Source organism: Leptodactylus fuscus, chromosome 6 (assembly GCF_031893055.1).
Source record: "Leptodactylus fuscus isolate aLepFus1 chromosome 6, aLepFus1.hap2, whole genome shotgun sequence".
Taxonomy (NCBI): Eukaryota; Metazoa; Chordata; class Amphibia; order Anura; family Leptodactylidae; genus Leptodactylus; species Leptodactylus fuscus.
Window position 1 is genome coordinate 129,525,377 of NC_134270.1, and position 23,423 is coordinate 129,548,799.

General features: G+C 43.4%; 1 protein-coding gene across 1 annotated transcript; it reads right to left on the minus strand.

Annotated features, from left to right (window-relative positions):
- Nucleotides 1–990: 990 nt before the first annotated feature.
- PIP4K2B (phosphatidylinositol-5-phosphate 4-kinase type 2 beta) lies at nt 991–21,799 on the minus strand. The gene is made up of 10 exons (XM_075278345.1): nt 21,231–21,799; nt 17,982–18,079; nt 14,816–14,912; nt 13,920–14,072; nt 12,239–12,385; nt 12,107–12,145; nt 11,323–11,436; nt 9,671–9,923; nt 7,443–7,546; nt 991–6,256 (listed from the first exon to the last, which is right to left on the minus strand). Exons 1-10 carry the CDS (start codon nt 21,372–21,374, stop codon nt 6,176–6,178), a joined length of 1,230 nt encoding a protein of 409 aa, XP_075134446.1. The 5' UTR covers nt 21,375–21,799; the 3' UTR covers nt 991–6,175.
- Nucleotides 21,800–23,423: the final 1,624 nt, after the last annotated feature.

The following is a 23,423-nucleotide window of genomic DNA, read 5'->3' on the forward strand; positions in this document are numbered from 1 at the left end:
TTTTACAAAATCTCACCCGTATGCAGCTTGTAAAACTTTTTTATATTATGTCAATTATTGCTGCAGCTTTCAACCTTTGCGAACTGCTGAAAGGAGAGGGATTCTGCAGGACAGTTTACAAAGACTGGGGTTTGATATACCAGTCTTAGGGCTAGTTCACACGTGAATAGGGTGTGGTGGAATTTGGTCCGGAAAAAAATCCCGCTTCAGGAATTAGGAAGCGGTTTTTGACATTGAGGCGGTTTTTGGAGCGCCAGGCGGTTTTCCCTCCAGCACAGCGAATGGACCTTAAAAAACCGTGATGCGGTTTTTGGCAAAAAAAAAAAAACACCCGCTAGTGGTTTTTCTGCCTCCTATTCACTTGTATTGATTTCCTGAGGCGGAATCCGCTAGTAGTCTACATAGACCTGTATTGTACTGATTACACCTAAAACTGAGTGTCTGTTAGGACCCCAGCAGATATTACCCTTTTTCCTGGATTAGCAACCTTTCACTCGCTTAATAGCAGCAGTTTTGGGTACTACAGCAGTGCTCCTAGAATTGAATGGAACATCGCTGCAGTACCCATATATGCAACAACAAAAAAATTATACAGAATGAGCAAAGTAGTGTCCAGTGTGTAAACAATGCTGCGTCCCTATGGGAGTCAGGGACTTCTATCATCATAGGTAACTATAGTAGTAGGAGCCCTTCTCGTGGCATATTGTTCATACAGGGAAAATCAAGCGCACACAATGTCAATGTAGCTTTACTGTCCCTCATATGACTGCTAGGGGTGACTGTCCTCACACCAGGAGTGCGGACTGTGTGCTTCACAGCAGAGGCAGGATGTAAGAACTCAGCACATGGCTTCCACACACAAAGCCGACTATCGTCAGATCCCAAACAGAACCTGGAATTGTTGCCAAAAAACATATTTTTTTCGGGGTTTTTTTTCGGTCCTTGAGCGCGTCCTATTTTTGAATACCTTTCAAAGAATGAAACATGAGAAACCAAGAACACTCACTTTTATTGACAAGTTTTACATTTGATGAAGGAAAACAAAAAATTTGGCAAAACTTCTATTTGTGGGAATATTAACCCCTTCCCTGTGAATACGTGACATTATCGTCTGTGCAGGAGATGGAAAATATTCCCACTAATCTCCAGTCAATTTTTTTGAGCAACTGTAAAATTGTATTTTTTTTTCTTCTTTTGCCCCCTCCCCTCCTGTTTAAAACAATTCTAAGGAGGACACCGGCATTCAGACCACAGATCATAAAAATAAAGTGTCAGACAACCATATATACCATGAATAATATCCTTAAATACATATAGTCAATGAATAAAAGATAACCTGATAGGGTTAGACATGCCTCAGCTCTCTAGCTTCTCCGAATTACGGAACGCCAGACATTATATGGCAGAACACTGCTAGGTGTTGTAATTTGGGAGCAAATGAGGGCCATGGGCTGCCAGAACCCCATACCTAGGAGAGAAATTGACCAAAAAAAAAAAAAATCCCTTTTTTCTTTTTACTTAAAAAAACAAAATTCATTGCATTAATAAAACAATACTGTCAAAACAATTAGCATTTGTAACATAATGCTACCTCATATGTAAACAGATTACAGAACACTTCTATAAAACAAGTTCTAGATCCGGGAGTGGAGGGGGACGGGGATTCGCTAGAAGATAGAGGGGGATGTGGCAGAAAAAAAATAGGTTTACTTCCTTAGCTGCCAGGCAGGTTAGCAGTAGAACACCGGCAACCACTTAAGATACCCGCAACATTTAAGAAAATGTATAATATGACCAAGGAATACTTTATGGATTGAAAAGCAGCCCGAGATTGCATGGTCTTCTGCAGCCAACAGCCATACTCCACTAGGGTCCATGGTATCCACTGGTAGGATACATCATTCACATTTTATTTTCAGTTTGTGTGTTTTTTGGACACCCAGCATATGCACGGTTACAGTATTTGGTGTTAATAGGGGAGGGTACCCCTGCTTAGGACCCACCTCTGACTTTAGCATTATTTGTAGAAGGCAGTGGCCTAGTAAGAATATCTTTTCTTTAGAGGCAATGAGGGATTTTACAAAGACTGGTGGTTTATATGCCAGTCTTCAGCCAGTGTATGCTAGAGTTAATCTGAGGCCCAATCCTCCCACAACTTTTTGTCTACTTGTTACTTAGAGAAAGTGATAAGAGAAGCACAAAAATTGGCTAATGGTTGCAGATTTCATACACCAGACATAACTGTAGTTAAAGGGAAAAACAGGTTTGGGCTTCAGGGTCCTAAAGTTACCAACATCAGCTCCATCCATCTTTGCTACTCCAGGCAGCCTCTCCCCTGACACATGAAGCAGAGGATGGTACACATTATTTTCCCACTGTGCATGCACAATGAAGCATGGACGTTATACTATCCTCATCTCCGACAACACTGTATACCTGCACTGGGAGTCCGAGACTCATCTCCGGCATGTAAAAAAAAGTTACTAAAGTCTTATAACTGAGGGATGGGTAGGACTTATATCACAAAGCTGTTAGTGTAACTGCATAAGGATATGCAAATGGTTTAGTAGCCCCCAAATCTGATCCTATTCACACATCAGTGCTTGTGCAGCCAACACTCCTGGTTTTGGCTTGCAGAGATCCAGTGCTAGTCTTTCCATTCTACTAGATCTTGGGCTTGCAAATACTGATGTGTAAATAAGGCTTTCTATATAAGATAACTGATGCTTTCTATAGATCAGACATATCTAACGCTTAGTCAGGGGGCTGCTCTCCTACATGTGGGATGTAATGACCATACCTTTAATAGACTGGATTTCAAACAAGTGTGTATAGGACCCTAGTGCAGACTTGTGGAGGCTTTTGAATTGTAAAGAATTTTGGCTCAGTCATTTGTGCTTCTTTGGCTGCAGAGCCCATGCACTGTGGTGATACTTGTTATAGCTTGTTCATGGCCCAGATTTACATGATAATAGAAGGCAATAGAAGCAGCATGTATACTATAACCCATAGAAACCTCCAATTCCATTAACTACAGGAGAGGCCTTGGACAGGTAGTGGTCACAAAATACTGCTATTTACAATTTACTCTAGCCCTCAACCCCCTGCAACGCTTCTTACTAACTGAATCTCTGCATTTCATCTTAAAGACTTGAGGCTCAACCAGGCAGTGGCCGCCAATGAGAAGGAAGTTAAATTTCAAAACAAAGTTAGGCCATGTTCACAGTTGTGGCTGAAATGGGTGGATGAAGGAGAAGGGTGGAGGAAGGGGGCTGGAAGAGAAACCTTTTCATCCTCCTCTTTCAGTTTTATAAGAACAGTCACCATTATATAGTGTCTATCAGGCTCCATAAGAAATCGCTATTTTAGTGATCTACCTATACATTGAGAGATTCTGGATTGCATTTTTTTTTTTTAATTTATTGGTTTTGATTGGGGGGGAAGGTACTAAAATTGGCCAGGTCCACATTGCTTATGCAACTCTATGCAGAACTGTGTTTCCATGGTTATAGACTCCAGGCAAACGATGTATGGTCTATTCCTGCAACTAAACCTTAGACCAGGGGCGCCCAATACATCGATCGCAATGGACATATGGGTCAATTGCGGGATGCAGCCAGGGATCGCCGGTGTCTGCTTGTTCACAGTGCAGTCTGAGAGTTGACTGCGCTGTGAACAAGCACTCCGGACACTTGCAGGCCACTCTTAGGAATGGAGGGAGCCGGGGTGCTGCTTCTTCACAGTGCAGGCTGAGAGTCATCTTTGGACACTGACAGGCGGGGCTGCCGCAGCCCCAGCCTACCAGTGTCCAGAGATAACTGTCAGCCTGCGCTGTGAACAAGCAGACAGCAGGGATCCCTGGGCAGCCACAGAACGCCGCTGTCTCCCTGCTCGCACGCACCGCCCATAGACACCCCACCCACAAGAAGTGGGTAGTAGATCTTTCGACTTGGTCATGTTATAAAGTAGCTCACATGCTGACAAAGTGTGAGCACCCCTGCCTTAGACTGTTCTCTGTTTCACTTTTCTTGCTGACTTAAAGCAGTTAACCCCACTTTCTAAAACTTTATGGCCTCTCAGTAAGATAGGTAGGGGTCTAACTGTTAGGACCCCTGGCCAGACTGCTAACAACATGCTTAACATGTGATTTCTGAATACTGACGCTCTGCCCCATTAATGTCTGGTGTAACACTGCACTAGTCTCTATAAAGGAGTACAGTGAGTGGCGTGTGTAAATACTAGGCGCTGCACAGCTGATCTGCAGGGGTGCTACTCGCTCTACACCTACCAGTCTCAAGCATTGGCCATCAATTTTGAAAATGTGGATATACCCCTTAAGTAACAGAGGAAAGTGAATAATATTACTGCAGGGTTAGATAGCGACCACACACAAGTTTATTTGTAGTCTAATCATAGAGACAGTTCGGCATAGCAACCACAGAGAAAATGGGATTATTTCTAATCAAGAATCTGAATGTGCCAATGTGTATGGCACCGTAAGAATTTAGAGGCTAGAATATGGCAAAACTCACAAGGACATCTAGCACACAATTAGAGAAATAGAAAAATGATCCTTTATTGGTACACTTTAAAATTCATAATTCAAGAGAGTAAGGGTACAGGTAGCAGGGTTTCCTGACATTTCTGGATTAAAAATGTTCAGTTGTCAGCAGTATACAGCCCTGTAACCAGGGATTTACTGCCAATGATAAGAGAGTTTCTATAGGGGCGCTGCAGATCCTCAGCAAAGAAGTGGCAGTGTTTAAGGGCTTATAAAGGAATGGGACATAAGGGAGAACTAAGTGCTTTCCTCTTAAACCCACTCCTGCAAAAAATAGTGCTTGTATGAAAAGTTGTAGTTTTCCAATATAGCTTATGCATACAGTCCTCAAGGATTTCCAGATCTCTGCTTACCTCTATGGTCATGTGATTGACAGATGCATAGCCCCTTACAAGACAGTTCTGGTTACTGTACTGTGACTATAACAAGCCATGCACCTACCTGTGTGTTCAACACACGACCATAGACTTATTTTATTTACTTCATTTAGATAAAGAATGACAGCAAGCAGAGCTTTGGAAAGCCAAAAGGGATTGAAAGAAGTTATAATGGAAAAACCAGATGACTTTTGCACAAACAAGAACATTTGCTGAAATTGGACAATCCCTTTAATAGTTCAGGTAGCCGAGTATATCAGGGTGTGTGAATCCTCCTTTAGGGCTTAATTCACTTGTCCGTGTTAATTACAGGGACAAGTTGATCTATTTTTCACAGATGTGAAAATAGATCAGCCATAGGCATCACAAAACTCAAAGATGAGAAGAAGAATTGTGTGCTGGCAGCGATTGACAGGATATGTTCACTAGAAGCAAACATGTGACCAGGGTCTAAGTTATTGGGCTAGAGATCCCAGAATGCAAAGGACACCACTACCGGCTTTATACAGGTTTTGCAATATGCATTTCAGTCTGGTCCAGTAAAGGATCATGGTTCTATTCATAGATCACCTGCTTGTGTTCCAGCTGCTGTCCATGCCCTATACATCATGACCTGACAACCCTGCTCTGGTCCTGGCTATAGATAAGTCCAGACAGCCACTTTTTACCATAGGCAATAGCAAACAATTGTCTGATATGACACTTTTTTTTTTAAATAAAGTGAGAAAGATGAAGCGTAGTAGTAGTAACAGTTACAAAAGGACATGCATATTCCAATACACTAGTCAAATGGGGGAAAATCTGCTTTACATGTGTTCGTTCATGGTAATAAATAGTGCATTAATGTTGAAGCCCATAATACCAGAATGGCAGCTCAGAGAGCTCTGTAACAGCAAGGATGTGTACCGCTCACCGAGCAAGAGCGCAGTACAAAATACTTCAGGAGTGTTATGGGGGAAGGGAAAGGGGGTTAGGACTCAACTTGACATTCACTGTGACCTCTCAGAACCAGCCTGTCTTTGTGACCCTAAAGTCAGTATTACAGATTCAAAACTGAGGAGAAGGATAAAGACACTTGATCTTTTAGCAAAATGGGAGGGAATACAAATAGGATGGGCATGCAGCACAGACCAGCTCACTCACACTCATGCAGACTCTTGGACACACTCACTCACATACAGACACACCAGGAGCATGAGGCTAGTCTCTCTGGACACATATTGGGGAGTGCAGAGAGCTATGCAAGGATGTTAGACATAAACTCGATGAAGCGTTTGGAATACTGCTCCGGATTCACTGTGGAGATTTCGGCTCCAGCCTGAAAGACACAGGAAAAGATTAGATGAAAGTCTGAGAAAATCTCGAGGCTAAAGGTTACACTGCAGAAACTGAAAGCCTGAGAGTCAGTTTTTGAAAAGCACAGTAGATTACATTTACCTGCAGAAACACTACTTATTTGGGTAGGTGGCCAAAAAAAAAAAAAAAAAAAAAAAAAAAAAGTTTTTGCTATATTGTTTTTCCAAGTTCTACAGTAATAGATAACTACCCTGTTTCCCCAAAAATAAAACAACCCCTCCCCACCCCCCCCTTCAACTCCTGGACCACTTACAACCGGCAGTCAAGAAAGGAAGGAAGCGCCGGCATTACTGTGGATTGTCCCCCACTGCATAAGACAGGTCATATATTTTGGAAGAGCATTTAATATAAGACACTGTCTTATTTTCAGGGAAACAGAGTAGGTCCCAATGTTATGCCTTCTATTCAGTGAAGGGGCTGCAACGCTCACCCGAACACTTTGGCCTCTGAACAGCAGATGTTTTGGGGGTCCAACCACTACTACTAACCCGATTCTGATGATCCCAAAGATAGGTCATCAATATTATAATCTCAGAAGACGATTAACCCCTTGCCAACATCAGTTGTACGATCATGGTGATGTCCAGTGCTAGATATAATATATATTTATTTGGTATTGCCATAGTTGTACCAACACACAGAATGTCTTAACAGTATTCACTGAACAACCCAAAGACATGCAAACAGTCTGTAAAAGTCACACATAATACACACTCGGAACCGCAAGTATTTTTTTGGATAAAGAATTTTGCAGTAAGTTTGTGAGAACTTCTGCATCCTTTAGCGTCTGATATTTTTATGCATCAAGTACATAGCAAACTGCTGTTACAGCAAGCTTGACTCAGGCTTCAGCCATCTTCTGATTTTCTAGATCGCTTTATGATAAAATCAAAGTTTTGCTTCATGAAAAAGCTTAGATGGTATTTCAGAAGAGGCAGCCATCAGATAAGCTCTCAATGTATTTAACAGGTATCACAGCCAGTGTCCTGACAAGAGCTCGTCTCCTGCCTGCTAAACTGGTCAATTCACTGCTCAAATCTTCACTGATTTAGTCTATACTGTTCAGTACTGCTAAAACTTGCTGGAAAACTGCCATTACAAAAAAGTGCTAGAAGTCTTAAAGAGATAAATGTATTTCTTCAGCTTACCCCATGCTTGACCGTTTTGGCAGCATGTGCAGCTTTCTTCTTGGCATCGTATGGCGTCAAGATATCAATGATTGCCATGAAATAGACCTCTTTCTTTGGGGCATCTGCCAAAAACAAGACAAGTTGAATCAATAAGGGTTTCAATACAAATGTGCAAAATGTGTTTTGTACAGGGCAGTGGTTCTCATCCTTAGTAGTGTCATGACGCTTTAATACAGTTCCTCATGTTGTGGTGACCCCCTCCCCATCCCAACCAAATGTATTTTCATTGCTACAGTTACAAATCAATGTAAATATCTGATGTGAAGGATCCTGTAGTAGCTATACACAGAATAAGGAGCATAATATTATTCCCCTTATGTATAATAGTTCCCCACTATAAACCTAAGCCCCCCCATAAATAGTTTACCCCCTTAGTTGTGGCACAAGGCAGTGTTGGTCATCGCACCACCTGCACTGTGATGTCCTGTGCGCTACTGCTGGTCTTCTATGGTAGGGACCTTTCAAGTCCGTGCTCTGTCATAGCACACCGATACAAGCCTGATGCTCCGGACCCAGTGGAGCCCACTTGGAGTGATATGTTGATTCCTAAGACCATCGGACACATGTTTCCCAATGGTCTTAGGCGACCCCTGTGAAAGGGTCATCCATCACTTAAAGGGGGTCTTAACCCACAGGCTGAGAACCACTGTTATAGGAAGTGTAGAATTATATTACAACTAGCTGGTACCCGCGACTTAGTCTGCGGTGATTGTAGAAGTGGGTATATACAGGCGTGGGTAAGGTTTTCGTACTGTGTATAAGGTATGGGATATGAAATGTATCTTTGTATCTTGTTTTTGCTGTAATCCAGAGAATACGTGAGACTTTTGTGTTGAATGTAATTTGTATTTCAGCTGCTATACAGTGTTCTGAGAAACTGTACATAGTGTCTTTGGGACAGAGGTATTTCAGGTTAATATACTTCCATATACGACATTGTATGATTTGTTATTTTCCGCCAGTAATTGTACATTTTGGGCACAGGATACTCTTGAGCAAGCAACATAAAGTCTGGCCCTGTGCTTGACAGTTTAGTAACTCCATGCGCCTCTTATTAATAGCAATTAACCCCATAATGTCCCTCACATTAACCCTTGTGTAATAGTTACTGATATGTGAGAGACTTGGAAGTAATAATTAAGTATCTTCATTACGGAGGTCTTTTATTAGTACCTCCATATGTCTGACATATTAGTAACCTTTATATGGGGCACAGGACTAAACCCCACCATGTACCTCATATTAACCCCTATTATTAATTAATGTGAGGCACATGGAGTTACTAACACTAAACTAATAACCCCAAATGCCTGACATTAATGAGAACAGTAATCCTATGTACCTGTGTGTTTTTCAGTTTCACTTTGCTAGCAGCTTCCTCTCCTCCTCGGGGAATTTTTGCAGGATGCAGACCACTATAGCAGGCAGAGCCCTGAGCGATTACGCTCCACCCCCTGGGTTTCCTGCACCCCTCTCAAAGGGGAGTGTCCTTATGCCTCAGCTCTAGCAGAGACTTTATTTAACTCTTGCAGGTCCTGTGCTGCTGGCATGCCAGTGAAATATGGCAGGAGTGCCACTCTTGGCATGTGTGCCAGGGGTTGCTGACCTCTGCTGTAGAGGGTAATATGAATTTTGTGGCTTGATATGGTCCAAAGTGTGTGAGATTGTAGAGATAGTGATGCGAGTTTGGGTTTTGTGGGGGTCCTGGGAAAAATGTTTGTGCGCTATTGTGACGAAAAGTAGCCTATTGCGCAATCGAGTGTAGTAACTATGTTTGTGGAAAATTTCAGCCAAATCGGTCGAGCGGGTTTTGCGTGATTGAGGAACAAACAGCCAAACTCACAAACTTTCACCTTTATAATATTAATAGGATGAGATTACATGTCCAAGGACAGGCAGATTACAGGAGGTTTTGCTGCTTTGACACTGTCTCTCATGACATGCCCACTTAGCCTACCTACACAGCAAGTGACAAATACAATGAGAGGTGTCAATCACTGTGTGGGTGGGGTTAGCAGGACCCTTACTGTGTCTCCTAAGAGTCCTGACAGAATTTGCAAAAGTCACCTTCATGTTCTAGGAAGTGTACTTTGTTGTGTTATATTAAAAGTACATTAAATACTGTAAATTAAAAAATAAAAAAATAAAAATAGTAAGCCACCAAAAGTCAGACTCCCCATACTCACTGTCATGGCTCTTCATTGCATAAACATCCACGGACGGGTCAAATTCACCAGGGCCAAAGAAGCGAGGGCAGTTTAGCAGATTCCCTGGGCTATCTGGGGGAGTGCCATATGAACATATGGGGTTGCCAGTGCCATCATCGCACTCCTCTTCTTCAGCCCGTTCCTCTACTTCCATCTCTTCCTGTTCTGCCCGATCCACATCATGCAAGCCCACCAAGAGGCTGTAATCCATGATTTTAAGTACAGATAGAAACTGCAGGAAAAGGTGGTTTGAATCACACTTAAAGAGCTTAGTCGTCTACAATTCAGCATACTCAACACCAATATGGGCCTGTTCACACAGAATGTATCCTGCCTCCTTTCATATATGGATATAAAGCATCAGACTTCTTTAGATGGAGTCCTTGTTGAAATCAGTGGGTAGCCACAAGTAGCTTGGCACCAGCAAGTGGGATCATCATGTTCTTCTACGGCAAACTAAAGCCTCAGCAGAAATTCAAGACTAAACATCACATCTCTGCCACAAATCCCAAATCAGGCTGCCATCTGAACATGCCTGTAGTGTTGCCCTGTACTTCTGTTTTGCAGCCTCTGGATAGAAGAGTTTACATTCACAGCAAACAGATCTTACAAATGTAGGGAACACGACTTGATTCCTACTTGGAACAAATAGGATTCAGTATTCATCACATTAATGGCAGCTTTTACATAGTGTCAAAGCCTAACATGACTGCAAGTACTGGACAACTTACAAGGTTGGGCTCCACTTGTATATACTGCAGCATATACCATGTACACTGCCACATCATTCTATGGGCCCTCCTTCCCATTTAAAGAACATTGTTGTCACCGAGCAGTCATTTGTCACCTGCCCTATGAATAATCCATTTAACGAGCCATGCTGAATAGAATCAGGTTGTCCTAGTCAGAACTTAATGCAACATCTTGATTTGTCTCCATCCACCCTGTGCTTGCCCATGGGGTATCTATAGTTCTTGCCCTCAGTGGCTCCTGTGGTAGCGGTGTTACTCTTATCCTACATATTGCTGAAAGAGGTATACACTGCAGTAAGGGGGGGGGGGGGGGGGGGGGGGGTGTGACAATTTATGAATAAAGTTAAAGTTTCAGAGACAGCAGGAAGTCGACTGTTCTGCATTCACCACTTCATTTAGCTCTATTGTACAGACCTGGCGCAGAGCTTTTGACGGTTTTCATAAGCACATGGTATAGTTCAGTATATGGGTTTTGTAAATCTGAACCTAATGTAATGCACATCATAGTTCCCAGAGGAAACATTGCATTGGCATTTACAGATGTAAGGATATGGAGTGCGTAGTATGTGTCTATACAAAGCAAGTGATTCTGTGAGCTACAGGGAATATTCTCATGACTGACTGTTTTAGCAGAACCTTTATGGATGCAACACCCAGAGCAAAGTTGTAGGTTAAATACAAAAAAAGAAAATGGAGCGAAATACGCCTTTAATGCCTTGCTATAGGTAATTGTTATAATGCACAGAGATCTTTACAGATGCCATGCCCCTATGGGACTTCCCAAGATAGAGATTTAATAATTTTTCCAATAAAGGAGACTAAGCTCACAGACACATTTTGGACCATTTGCACATTGCAGTAGTGAGTGCCAGCTCTTACCTCCACATCTCTTTTGAGCTTCTCAAGAAAAATCTTCTTGTTCTCCTCGCCCACATGCAACTTCTGCCCTTCATTCAAGAAATCATTATCTTTAAACGTGGGTAGGTCCTTCGCCTAAGGATTAAGGAGAGATTGAGAGCTGAAGTGTGATCATGATAGAATTTTACTGAAATAAGCAGCTTAGCAGTAAGTATTGGATAAATCATTTTTGCATTTGCCTAATTTTCTTTAACATTGATGGGGTACCCTTACGACAGTCCACTAGGGGTCTTGTAGGTGTGCTGTAGCCCCTTCAACTGTGCTGATAGTAGGAGGGGTCCCTGATATTGACTCAATGAGCATTTACTGCCTACTGCAAGGCTAGACCATTATGATTTAGAGGGACATCTTTAGGATAGGACATCACATCACTGAGAGTCCAACAGCCAGCACCCCACAGGAGTTGTACCAACATCAACCCGCTACTGGACGACTTCTCCTGAAGACAAGTCAGCAGTATTAAATCCCTGGAATACCCCTTTAGGCTAAAGCCCCATATTGCAGAAAGGCTGCAGCAAAATTTGCAACAAAACAGCCTTTCTTGGCTTGAAAATAACTTCAAAATATGAAAGGAGACACCTATAACTCTTCCCTCCTGTTACATCCACTCCAGCTGCTTTTCTACAATGTGGGCCCTCACCTTCAACTGCCCCCCCCCCCCCCACCACATCTGTAACATCACACATGAGCAAGAATTGATCATTTGTATCCTTATTTCTCCATTGGTATATATGCAATCACTCACCTTTTCCTTGTCACTGGCTTCTCTGCATACAGTGGAGCCCTGAGGGAGGGGGAAAATAAATACTCATGACTACCTGACTTCAGCCACATTATTCTCCTATTCCTCCTCATTACATAGTAAAAAGATTCATACCTTTAAGTCATATTTGCGGTGGACTCCGAGTCGGTGGCTGAACACGTTTCTGGTGACCACCATGTAGGTTTCTACTCCATCTACTGTCAGTCGATACATGCCAAGGAACTGAGGAAGTAAAGTGTTGCCATGACACTCCACAATAAACTGTAGGAAAAAGGATAACAGTGAGCGTTCAGAAGGCCTGCAAACATGAAGATAATGGAACAGTACAGGAGACTATTAGAAACACTTCTAAGAGTCCCATAAACGTTGACATCTAAGCAAAGAGGACCTCTGATAGGCCACATATTACAATGGGAGGGGAATGGACCACAAATTGTCTCCTTCCAGAAGGAATAGTTTCCCCTGAAATGGGGCAATTGGCATCAGCTTCATGGAGTTTTTGCTTTCCTCTAGATCAACACTGTAGGGTTATAGGTTGGACTGAAGTCGTCATCCACTCTCATCTATCTACTATGAAACTATATAAAGGCTGGTGGGTGACAGGATACTGTCCATGGTGAGTTCCATGCATCAGACTGATAGCACTGGGCAGTACTGTCAGTGACTGACTGCTTCACCCCAAGTGTGAGAAGGAGCGCTATCAGAAGTCTTTCCTCCCGGCTGCAATTAGGCTGTACAATCAACACCGAGGTAAGTGGAGATCATCCCATACAGAGAACTGAAAGATCCTTGAGCTGTGATCTCCCTTCTACTATTTTTTACCTCTACCTTTTTATCTGTACCTACTGTCACTAATGTCTACTGCTGAGTTTTTGTATTGTATCATCCATGTTGCTATAACACTCAATCTCCCCATGGTGGGACAATTAAAAGATCATCTTATAGAGACACTTAAGCCCCTTTGGCACTGACCAAATATTTCCATTACTTAAAGTCTAACAACTTTCTAGGCAAACACTAATTATTGGAAGTTTCACATTTCCAGTAACAAGAGTCTCAGATGGGCCAAAGGGGTTTATTTTCTCTTTGATGCTGGGAATCAGTAGTCCAAGATCAGACTTCAATGTGATATTCTTGCATCACATTGACATTGTGGATCACAGAAGATCATTGTGGATGTATTCCTATCTTAAAGGGAACCTGTCACTAGAATCATAGCCCTCAGAATTGGAGTAGGACTAACCCCATTTACTAATCAGAGGGGTCTGAGCACTGATCTGCAACTTATCCCCAATCCTATGGAGAGAGAACAACTTGCCAAGGTGTAAATAATTCCTAAGAGCTATTAAAAGTTTCAACATAACTAAGGTGTTAAATTTTAAGATCCTCCTTTATGTGAGTTATAGAAATAATTTACAGAAGCCTGTTCTGATCATGAGCAGCTGAGACTGGAATATCTATCAGAGAAGTGCTGCACCTGCTAACAATTTATATTTTCCAGAACAGATCTGAAAATGTGAGCGGTGATCAGATCCATCAATGCACAGACACTAGTTAGGGGTATCCTTACACCCAGTTGTCAATGTATTCATGCATGTCTAGGAGGAATTATGGAGTAACTACAACTCAAAGCTAGAAAGACAAGATAGAAAATGTCACAGATATTTACTAAACCAGGCTTGTCATGAGGGGACATGTGCTCTTTAGTAGATAGGACATGGTAGAATTACAAAGATAAAGGGTGACTCGATAATTCATATGAGGCTTGGTACAAGACGTTCACATCTGCAGCTACCTGATGGTATTTCTTCAGAATATTGTGCATCTCTGCCACATCTTCACCAGATATCGTCTTTATGACAAACCGCCGGTCAAATGTGATGAGAAACCGTGATCCAAACCGTCCCTGGTTCTCACTGTTCACAGGTGCACTGCGAGTCAGAGAGTTCTAGAAAGCAAAGCCAAAATCCCATGTGAGATTTATGCTTAGCAAAATATGGCCTTTGGCCTAAAGTAAGTGGCAGATTCATTCATGCAGGTACGTTATGGTGGTGCATAGCGCTCCAGTACCTTCATACCCTTATTTCTACTTAGGCTAATATTCTGTGTTCTCACAGCAAATTCACCCTGCCCCTCCTTTCCCCAAATCCCACCCCATGTATGGGACCCTGATGGGACTTGGCAGCACTGTAAGCGACCGTCTGCTTCACCCCAAGTGTGAGAAGGAGCGCTATCGCAGGTCCTTCCTTCCAACCGCGACCAGGCTGTATAATCTACATCAGACCAAACGAAGAGCTCTCCGCACAGAGAACTAATGATTATGAGGATGATCATGAGGTCTTCCTCTTTCTCTTCTGTTTTTCCTTAGCTGCCATGGACTCCTAGTATATCTTCTCTTCTCAGCTTATCTGTGTCTACGTCTGTAACATATTACTCTGTATTATCCTGTATCTGTATTACTATGCTGCTGTAACACGCTGAAATTTCCCCAAGGTGGGACTATTAAAGGATTATCTTATCTTATCTTATCTTATCCAGTCACTGGTTACCCATACAATGCTGTCCACAACCTGTTCCCTCCATACAACTCTGATCTAGCCTCCTGCCACCTCCCCAAGTCTAATCTTTGATCTCTTCAAGACCTTCATTGCTCTGCTCTTCACACAGCCACCTCCCAAATCTGCCCTTTACCTGGTAATCCTGGTCATCAATTCCAAATCTCTCCCGCAGATTCCGGAAGACCATGGGACAATATTCCTTAAATTTGAAACGGCTCGGCAGGTTCTCTCTGCAAATAATAATTGATACTTTATAAAGATGTAACAATATCACATTATGGATTACTTTAGCCCTATTCACACAGTCAAGGCTTCCATTTATAAACTTGTTTCATCCAATGGATACCTCAAGGGCTGCCCTTCCTTTAACAGAGTTTTGTGTTTTGATGGCATGAAATATGCAGTCAATAGGGACAGTGTGAACATAACCAGAGAACTATGCAATCAGTACTCAAGGACAGGATTTCTATGAAGTACACAGGGTGAAGTTAGGACTGGCAACGCCTATGCCAGTCTTAACTGATTCCCTGACACGAGGCTCTGGTTCTTGCACATGTAGGAGTAACCAATTTGTGAAATAACTTGTGCCCGTTTTCTGGCCTCAGTTATAGTAAGTCTAGCAGCCCACCTACTCTCCTGTCCCTTCTGCCCACTGTAATAGTGCAATAAGGGTGCAGGAACTGAGAGGTGCCACAAAAATGCCAAACTGAAGCAAGATCCTGGCCACTTTCTATGCACAGCAGCCTTACTAAATATGGGTCTTAGTAATATCAGCTACATGTATACATTACAGGACAAGCACTTCAGTGGTGACTGCTATTATACACCAGTGCACGTGTCTAAGAAAATAGCTGGCCGTAAGAACAGAGGAAACCAACCTGGAACAAAGCCTGCTGCATCAGCAGAAAAGCAACGACAGGAGGGACTTAAAACACAGAACTGTGTCCGATAAGAGAGCAGAAGAATGAACACAGCGTCTTCCTCCATCAATCACCATGGATAACAATGGGAGGAAAGCCATTTCATTACACTGTCACAATCCCTCATCTGAATTTCAATGCAGAAACAGGAGGTCAGGTCTGTCTGCACACTAAAGGTCGATTGTGACGTGCAGAGAATGAGCTGCAAACTGTCTTCTACTTGTCTGCCAAGTACTTTATAGAGCAGCCGCACATACACTGGCATTGACAGGAGCAAGGACCGTCCTCTAGAATCACAGCAGCCATTCCAATTACCCCAAGTCATAAAGGGGTTTGTGGGCTTTCTGAACTTTTCATATGGATGGCCAGTTTTTAGGATAGGTCATCAGATTAGTAATGGGAGTGCGGGACCCCACCAGTCAGCTGATATGGGGAGCTGCTGGAAGAAGGATACAGTACAGGAAGCAGGCAGCATAGTGGCAGTGGGGGTTACTACAGCTCTGCTCCATGTCACTTGAATGGGACCTGAACTACAGTAATTGGGAACAAACTCTGGTCACTGTATAGTTCTGGCACCTTCTGCTTCCAATATCTGTTGGCTAGTAGAGTGTGCCAGAGCTCACCAATCCGATACTGGCGACTTATCCAAAGGATCAGACATTAGATGAAAACCCCAAAATCCCTTTTAGGCTGCATCCACATGGCTATAAGTAGCAGGTATTTTAGGACCCGTCTTACAGGTGCAAATCCCATCCTAACTGCTTTTCCAAGGAACTTACAGCATTGGAGATGCCCCATGAGCTATTTGGGTCACTGGAGATAGCATATTATAGCCATGTGAAACCAGCCTTATCACTTGCTGGTGGTCTTGTATCCCAAATATGCATGTTCATAACCTACTCTTAAAGAGGATCCATTACATCAGGCAAGTGAAACCAGCCGAATATCTTTAGTCACTACTTTTATTTTATTATTATTTATTTATATAGCACCATTAATTCCATGGTGCTTTACTTTAACAATACCCTTTTCTCTCGTCTCCTAGCTTACCATACAGTCAGTATTGGGAGTGCAGTGTTACATGGTCACAATTCCCAATATCAGGTGCTGAAACTAACCACTCCTATTACGGCCAAGCTGATTGAGGAAAGACCCCCCCCCCCCCAAAAAAAAAAAAAAAAAAAAAAAAAAAAAAACCACACACAACACCCAGTAACTCAGCAGCTTAAAGGAGTGTCATTTGCTCAAGAACACAACAGGTCTTCCCCCCACCCCCTTCCAAGGGTCATATTCAGACTTGTAGCTTACCCTAACTGATGAGTTTTACCCAACACACAGCTTTAGCCATCTTGCTCAGTTAGAGAGAAGTATTCCTCAGTGTTTACAGCTGGTGGCCTAGGTTATAGACCATTTCTCTGGTCAGATTGATGACTGTCTCACCTCCTGATCATCCATATTCTTTTCTCTCCCTCCCTGCATTTTGCTTCCAGTTGCTGAGCCCTTACACAGGCTAGAAAAGCTTCTGGATTGTGCACGTGAAACCAGAGATAACTGCAGTTTAAGACAAGTACAGAGCAAACTGCTGAACTGAGCCGAAATCCAGGAAGTGGAGACATCCTGAAGTCCTGGGATGGGAAACCCAAATGGCAGAAAGTGAAAAGAAATTTGAGAAAAACCTCCAAGCCTGGATCGATCACTAAATCCATTGAAAACAATGCAAGGCAGAACCCAGCCTGAAAATCAGCACCTGAATCTGTTGTGTGAATATACCCTAAGGCTGAGGTCCCACATAGCAATCCACAGCCAATAAGCGCTGCAGAAATGCATTTTTCTGCAGTGCTTTTCACAGAGTCAGCAGTCTGTACCAATTATACTATGGAAATTCTGGAGGTTTCCATGTAGGTATAATTCACAAAAACACGGCCGTTTTTTGAAGTCGCAACATTTCCGCTGCAGATTTTTTCCTACCAATGTGTGGATGGGGTTAGCTAGAATCCCAGTGCGATCTTCACACTGATGCTCCATTTGGACATGAGCCAAAGGTCAGGGAGACTGTGGACCCAAACCCACTCCGCTGGACCTCCAGCTTAACAGACCATATTTGAAATCAAGTCTTTAGCCTGAACAGCCCAATAGTAAGCATTACTCTGCCACCCATGAACCTGAAGATTCAGGCAGTTTAGCAGATCTACTGAGCATGTGTGACCACCAACACAGAGTACATTAGTTGGATGTTCTAAGAAGGAGTCAGAAGACTACCAAGGGGTGCTATAATAATTATATAACTAAAACCAAACAATCCTAACCTAATGTGTGTACCAGGCCTTTGCCCAGTTAGTTTTACAGGGTGTAGCGGTACTATATCCAGGACACACTTACTTGTTGAATAGGTGGTTATCCACTTTGATCTTGCTGTAGGCTTTAAAGTCATCAGGCATCAGCATGACCGGGACAGGGACATTACTCAGCTCATTGATCTACAGACCAGAGAAGGAAGCATTTATTGTTGTACTATTGACATGCATGAGAATGACAACATGAGATGTATAAGCAGTGGGGTGAGGATATGCTTCATACACACTGTCACTGGTGTACAACCTACAATCCCACCCACCACCCCTGCCAGCTGTTAGACTACACCTCCCAGAAAATCCTGAGGTCCAAAGGCTTTTGGTGTATACTGCAAGTTTATAGAAAAATATATTTTTCACATATAAAATACACTATCCTTGTCAATGGATGACCATATGAAAGCTTATTTTGCTTATGTATATAGCACCATCATATTCTGCAGCGCTTTACACAGTAATTGTCCATCACTGTCCCATATAGGACTCAAACTACATTCCCTATCAGTACGTCTTTGGAGTGTGAGAGCACCCAAAGAAACATGGAGGAGAACATTTAGTTAAATAAAAAAATTCTCTCATATGTCACCTTCGGTTCTTTTTTTAGTTCCTGCAGTTTTTAAATGTCAAACTTTTGTTTTGGGTTACGCAGGTTATTTAGGATTTGCTCAATTTTTAATAAAATGGGAATATTGTTTGCAATGTTCTTTTAAAAAAGTTGACAGTTTTGAGTCACTGGGGGCTAACATTTGTCATTAAGGAGAATGACTTATTTTAGAGAAAAAAAAAAAACAAAAAAACAAACCACATACTCTCCTGACCTTGCCTAGTTTTCTTTTGCTGTGAAAAGCCCTTTTAGGCTGAGGCCCCACAGTGCGGAAATACAGCAAAAAAAAAAAAAAAGTTGCATTTCCACAATGTGGGCCTTAGGGCAGGTTCACACAGCTGAATTTGAAGCTTTACTTCACCGTATATTAGCTGTACATTCCACCTGAAGCCTGCATCCCTTCAGAGGCAGAGGTGCTGATATTTGTCTCTAGCTTAAATTTTCAGAGAACAGAAAAAAAGAAAAATTAAAAAGGAGAATATATATATATATATATATATATATATATATATATATATATATATATATCTCACGATCCTCAGGAAGAACCCAATTGATAACTCCCATTCAAGTGAATGGGCGGCAGAAAATGCTGTGTCTGGCGTGCAGATTGTAAAGTCTGTGGGAGATTCTGCAGCAGAAGTTCATCATGTAGAGATTCCAGCTTTGAATTCCTACAGCCGAATTCTCAGCTGTGAAAAATTCCAGCATGTGAACATACCCGAAGTAAGCGCCACTTAAAGCATAACCACTGTAAATAAATGCTACATAATATCCAAGTCATGTGTTACTATACAAAAACAATGTATCACAACGAACACTGGGAAAACAGAAAGGTTCAAAGTAACAAATAAAAGAAGCAACCTGGTTAGACAGCGACATTAAAAGGAGTCACTTCAGCTAGTACCCTGTATACAAGAGATGCTACCTTTTGAGGGAAAATTAAGAGATTGTGGCCATAGCACCATCCTCAGGTGTGGAGGATACAGCCATGAGTCATCTCTATGCAATAATGCTCTGAACAGATATTTGGGGCCCCTTCAACATTCGCTGACTTGTAAATTTAGCCTCAAAGTAGAGGAATCCATGTTGCAGAAACTATGTCCGACATGTTCCTGGGACTCCGCCATGGAGGTCAGTGTGGTTTTCAAGGAGTGCAGATGAAAGCACATTTAGTTTTAATGGCCGCATGGTGACCTGCTGTTTCACTACATAACCACGCGGCCATTAAAAATGCAAGTGCTCTCATTTGATCTTGCACAAGCCTTGGACTCAACACGTAAACCCAGACTCTTCAGTTTATTAGATCTTAATAACTGCCTCAATTCTGGCGCACTATGGCGGTCACATGTGAAAGTCGACAATTACAGTATTCGGGGACTGGTGTACTTTTTTTTTCAGGCTTGAGCACCATCACCTTTTCTCAAAAGTGTTGATCAGACTGGAAAAATGAACAAATTGGCACAACATGGGGCCTTAGCCTAGGGGCCTGTTCACATAAACCGGCAGTGATATTGAGGCAGCTTCATTCTCAAAATCAGCAGCAGATTCCACCACAGTTCTGCATTATTTTCAGCAGGAGGCAGAACATAAGCATCCTTGTGGCAAATTCAGCAAGAGTCTGCACCGTCAGACACCCCATTGCCTGTTTTGTTTTAGCTAAAGTCAGGACTTGCTTGAAGAGGAATAGCAAATGTAAAGGAAGCGCTTAGGCTTGGTTCATATCTGCGTTACAGTCTCCATAGGTGAGACACAGATTCCATCTTATAGCAGAGATGGACGTCCTGCACGGAGAACTTCTCTCCACCAGTTTCAGTATAAGACCTGATAGATCCCATTATAGTCTGTGGGTAGCCACTACTTTATTAAGCAGGCGGGCCCGCTGTCTTTCAGGTCACCATGTGGACTGAGACAGCGGAGCGTCAAACACTAATGTGAGCCTAGTGTTAGAGGTTTCCCTTCTGTTAAAGTCACACCTGGCTTTGGTGAAGAAGAAGAAAAAAAAAACAAAAAAAACCCACACACACACACACACACACACACCAGTATGTAAGGTCCAACTCAGTTTTTCTGTTAGGTCATATTCACATGTAGCAAACATTCGGATCGGTATATTCACACAAGCCCTACACAGATGACTGGGGCCATCTCCTACTACTGCAACAAAACCTGCTGAATGTGAACATACCCATAGTCCATTTACTTGCATGTAACCAGTTAACCCCTAGTTGTCTACATGGTTATTCCATGTGTAATATCACAGCTAGCAGAGGCCCTGTTGCCACTAGCAACCAATCAGAGCACCTCCCATCTTGTAGTCTGGAATAAAAGCAGCGATCTGATTGGTTGGTACAAGAGACAGCACAACACACATCGCCAGGTGTGGAGGACCAGACAGGGGAATGACACTTGTTGGTTGCATTGCCATAGTAATGACAGGAAACAGGTTGAGCTGCAGAGAGGAGGAATCTATAGGTGTGTCACAGTGTTCCTGCCTGGGCGCCTCCCTACATCTGCCATAGGTATATAGAGAGCAGTGTGACATATTACAATACAAGCTGCTGGCTATAGCACCTACCTGACCATAGGAGAGCTGTATATACAGCAGTGTATAGGCTCCCTGACTACACAGCGGTGGTAACAATGCTAGCTCCTGGCTGCAGGGCCCCTTACCGTGTGGTTCACCCCCCACATCAGCACACTGAGGAGGGGCTCGCTGGCTCGGAAGAGCTTCACTTTCTGACACACAAAATGCTTCTTCTTGGTCTTGGTTTTGCTGGCGCTGCCCGCCACCGCGCTGCTGCAGTTGGAGGCCATGCTCACGGGTGTCTCCTAGGAAGCACAGCGGGGTCTCCCGGGCTGCAGGCTCTCGGCCACCCCCTTGGCACAGATCTAGTTACCGGGATCCCCCTCTGGGGGCATTGGCCCCAGCTACCAGGATCTCATGTTCTTCCCAGTCTTCCGGTCCGGCCGCAGCGATGTCACCGTTAGGCGGCGCTGGCGGTAGCTCCCCCGGTGCTCTCAGTGCAGCTCCACGGATGTCAGTCCGCTTGTGCTAGCTACAGGCCGGCTGCCACTGTGAGCCATGCACCGCCCCTGACACCTACGCTCTCAGGCGATTACCCGCCTTTATATCCACCCCGCTGTGCCCTTCTAAATGGTCTCGGTTCGCTGCTCCCGGTAGAGCCGGTCCGGTCCCCGCTCCGGACAAGATGGCTGCCTGCAGCGGGCGGTGCGGACCACAACATGTTGAGAAAGAGCTAGGAGGGTACGTGATTGTCAGCACTGCGGATATTAGCGGGAATGGGTGGTATGTCTTACAGCCGATCTCTGTCCGTGTCTTTAACATGTAGTGCATCAAAACAATGACAAATAAACTATATAACCGCCATCTGACGAGCAGCGAAATTACACGACAACATCCAGCACCCCTCAACAGAACGCCGCAATGGTACGGTCCAGGAGAGACTGACAGATTGAGCGGTTGTGTCTAGAATGGAGCTGTGGTGGTAGGTCTGCACTGCTAGTCTGTTCTAGAGAAATCACTAGTGAGGTGGTGAGAGCTACCTGTACAAGCCTATTCTAGATAGTGCAGTAGTGGGTTGTGTCTAGAATGGAGCTGTGGTGGTAGGTCTGCACTGCTAGTCTGTTCTAGAGAAATCACTAGTGAGGTGGTGAGAGCTACCTGTACAAGCCTATTCTAGATAGTGCAGTAGTGGGTTGTGTCTAGAATGGAGCTGTGGTGGTAGGTCTGCACTGCTAGTCTGTTCTAGAGAAATCACTAGTGAGGTGGTGAGAGCTACCTGTACAAGCCTATTCTAGATAATTCAGCAGTGGGTTGTCTCTAGAATGGAGCTGTGGTGGTAGGTCTGCACTGCCAGTCTATTCTAGAGAAATCACTAGTGAGGTGGTGAGAGCTACCTGTACAAGCCTATTCTAGATAGTGCAGTAGTGGGTTGTGTCTAGAATGGAGCTGTGGTGGTAGGTCTGCACTGCTAGTCTGTTCTAGAGAAATCACTAGTGAGGCGGTGAGATCTACCTGTACAAGCCTATTCTAGATAATTCAGCAGTGGGTTGTCTCTAGAATGGAGCTGTGGTGGTAGGTCTGCACTGCCAGTCTATTCTAGAGAAATCACTAGTGAGGTGACTGGTGGTGAGATCTACCTGTACAAGCCTATTCTAGATAGTGCAGTAGTGGGTTGTGTCTAGAATGGAGCTGTGGTGGTAGGTCTGCACTGCCAGTCTATTCTAGAGAAATCACTAGTGAGGTGGTGAGATCTACCTGTACAAGTCTACTCTAGATAATTCAGCAGTGAGTTGTGTCTAGAATGGAGCTGTGGTGGTAGGTCTGCACTGCCAGGCTATTCTAGAGAAATCACTAGTGAGGTGGTGAGATCTACGTGTACAAGGCTATTCTAGATAGTGCAGTAGTGGGTTGTGTCTAGAATGGAGCTGTGGTGGTAGGTCTGCGCTACCAGTCTATTCTAGAGAATTCACTAGTGAGGTGGTGAGATCTGCCTGTACAAGTCTATTCTAGATAGTGCAGTAGTGGGTTGTGTCTAGAATGGAGCTGTGGTGGTAGGTCTGCACTGCCAGTCTATTCTAGAGAATTCACTAGTGAGGTGGTGAGATCTACCTGTACAAGTCTATTCTAGATAGTGCAGTAGTGGGTTGTGTCTAGAATGGAGCTGTGGTGGTAGGTCTGCACTGCCAGTCTATTCTAGAGCAATCACTAGTGAGGTGACTGGTGGTGAGATCTACCTGTACAAGCCTATTCTAGATAGTGCAGTAGTGGGTTGTGTCTAGAATGGAGCTGTGGTGGTAGGTCTGCACTGCTAGTCTGTTCTAGAGAAATCACTAGTGAGG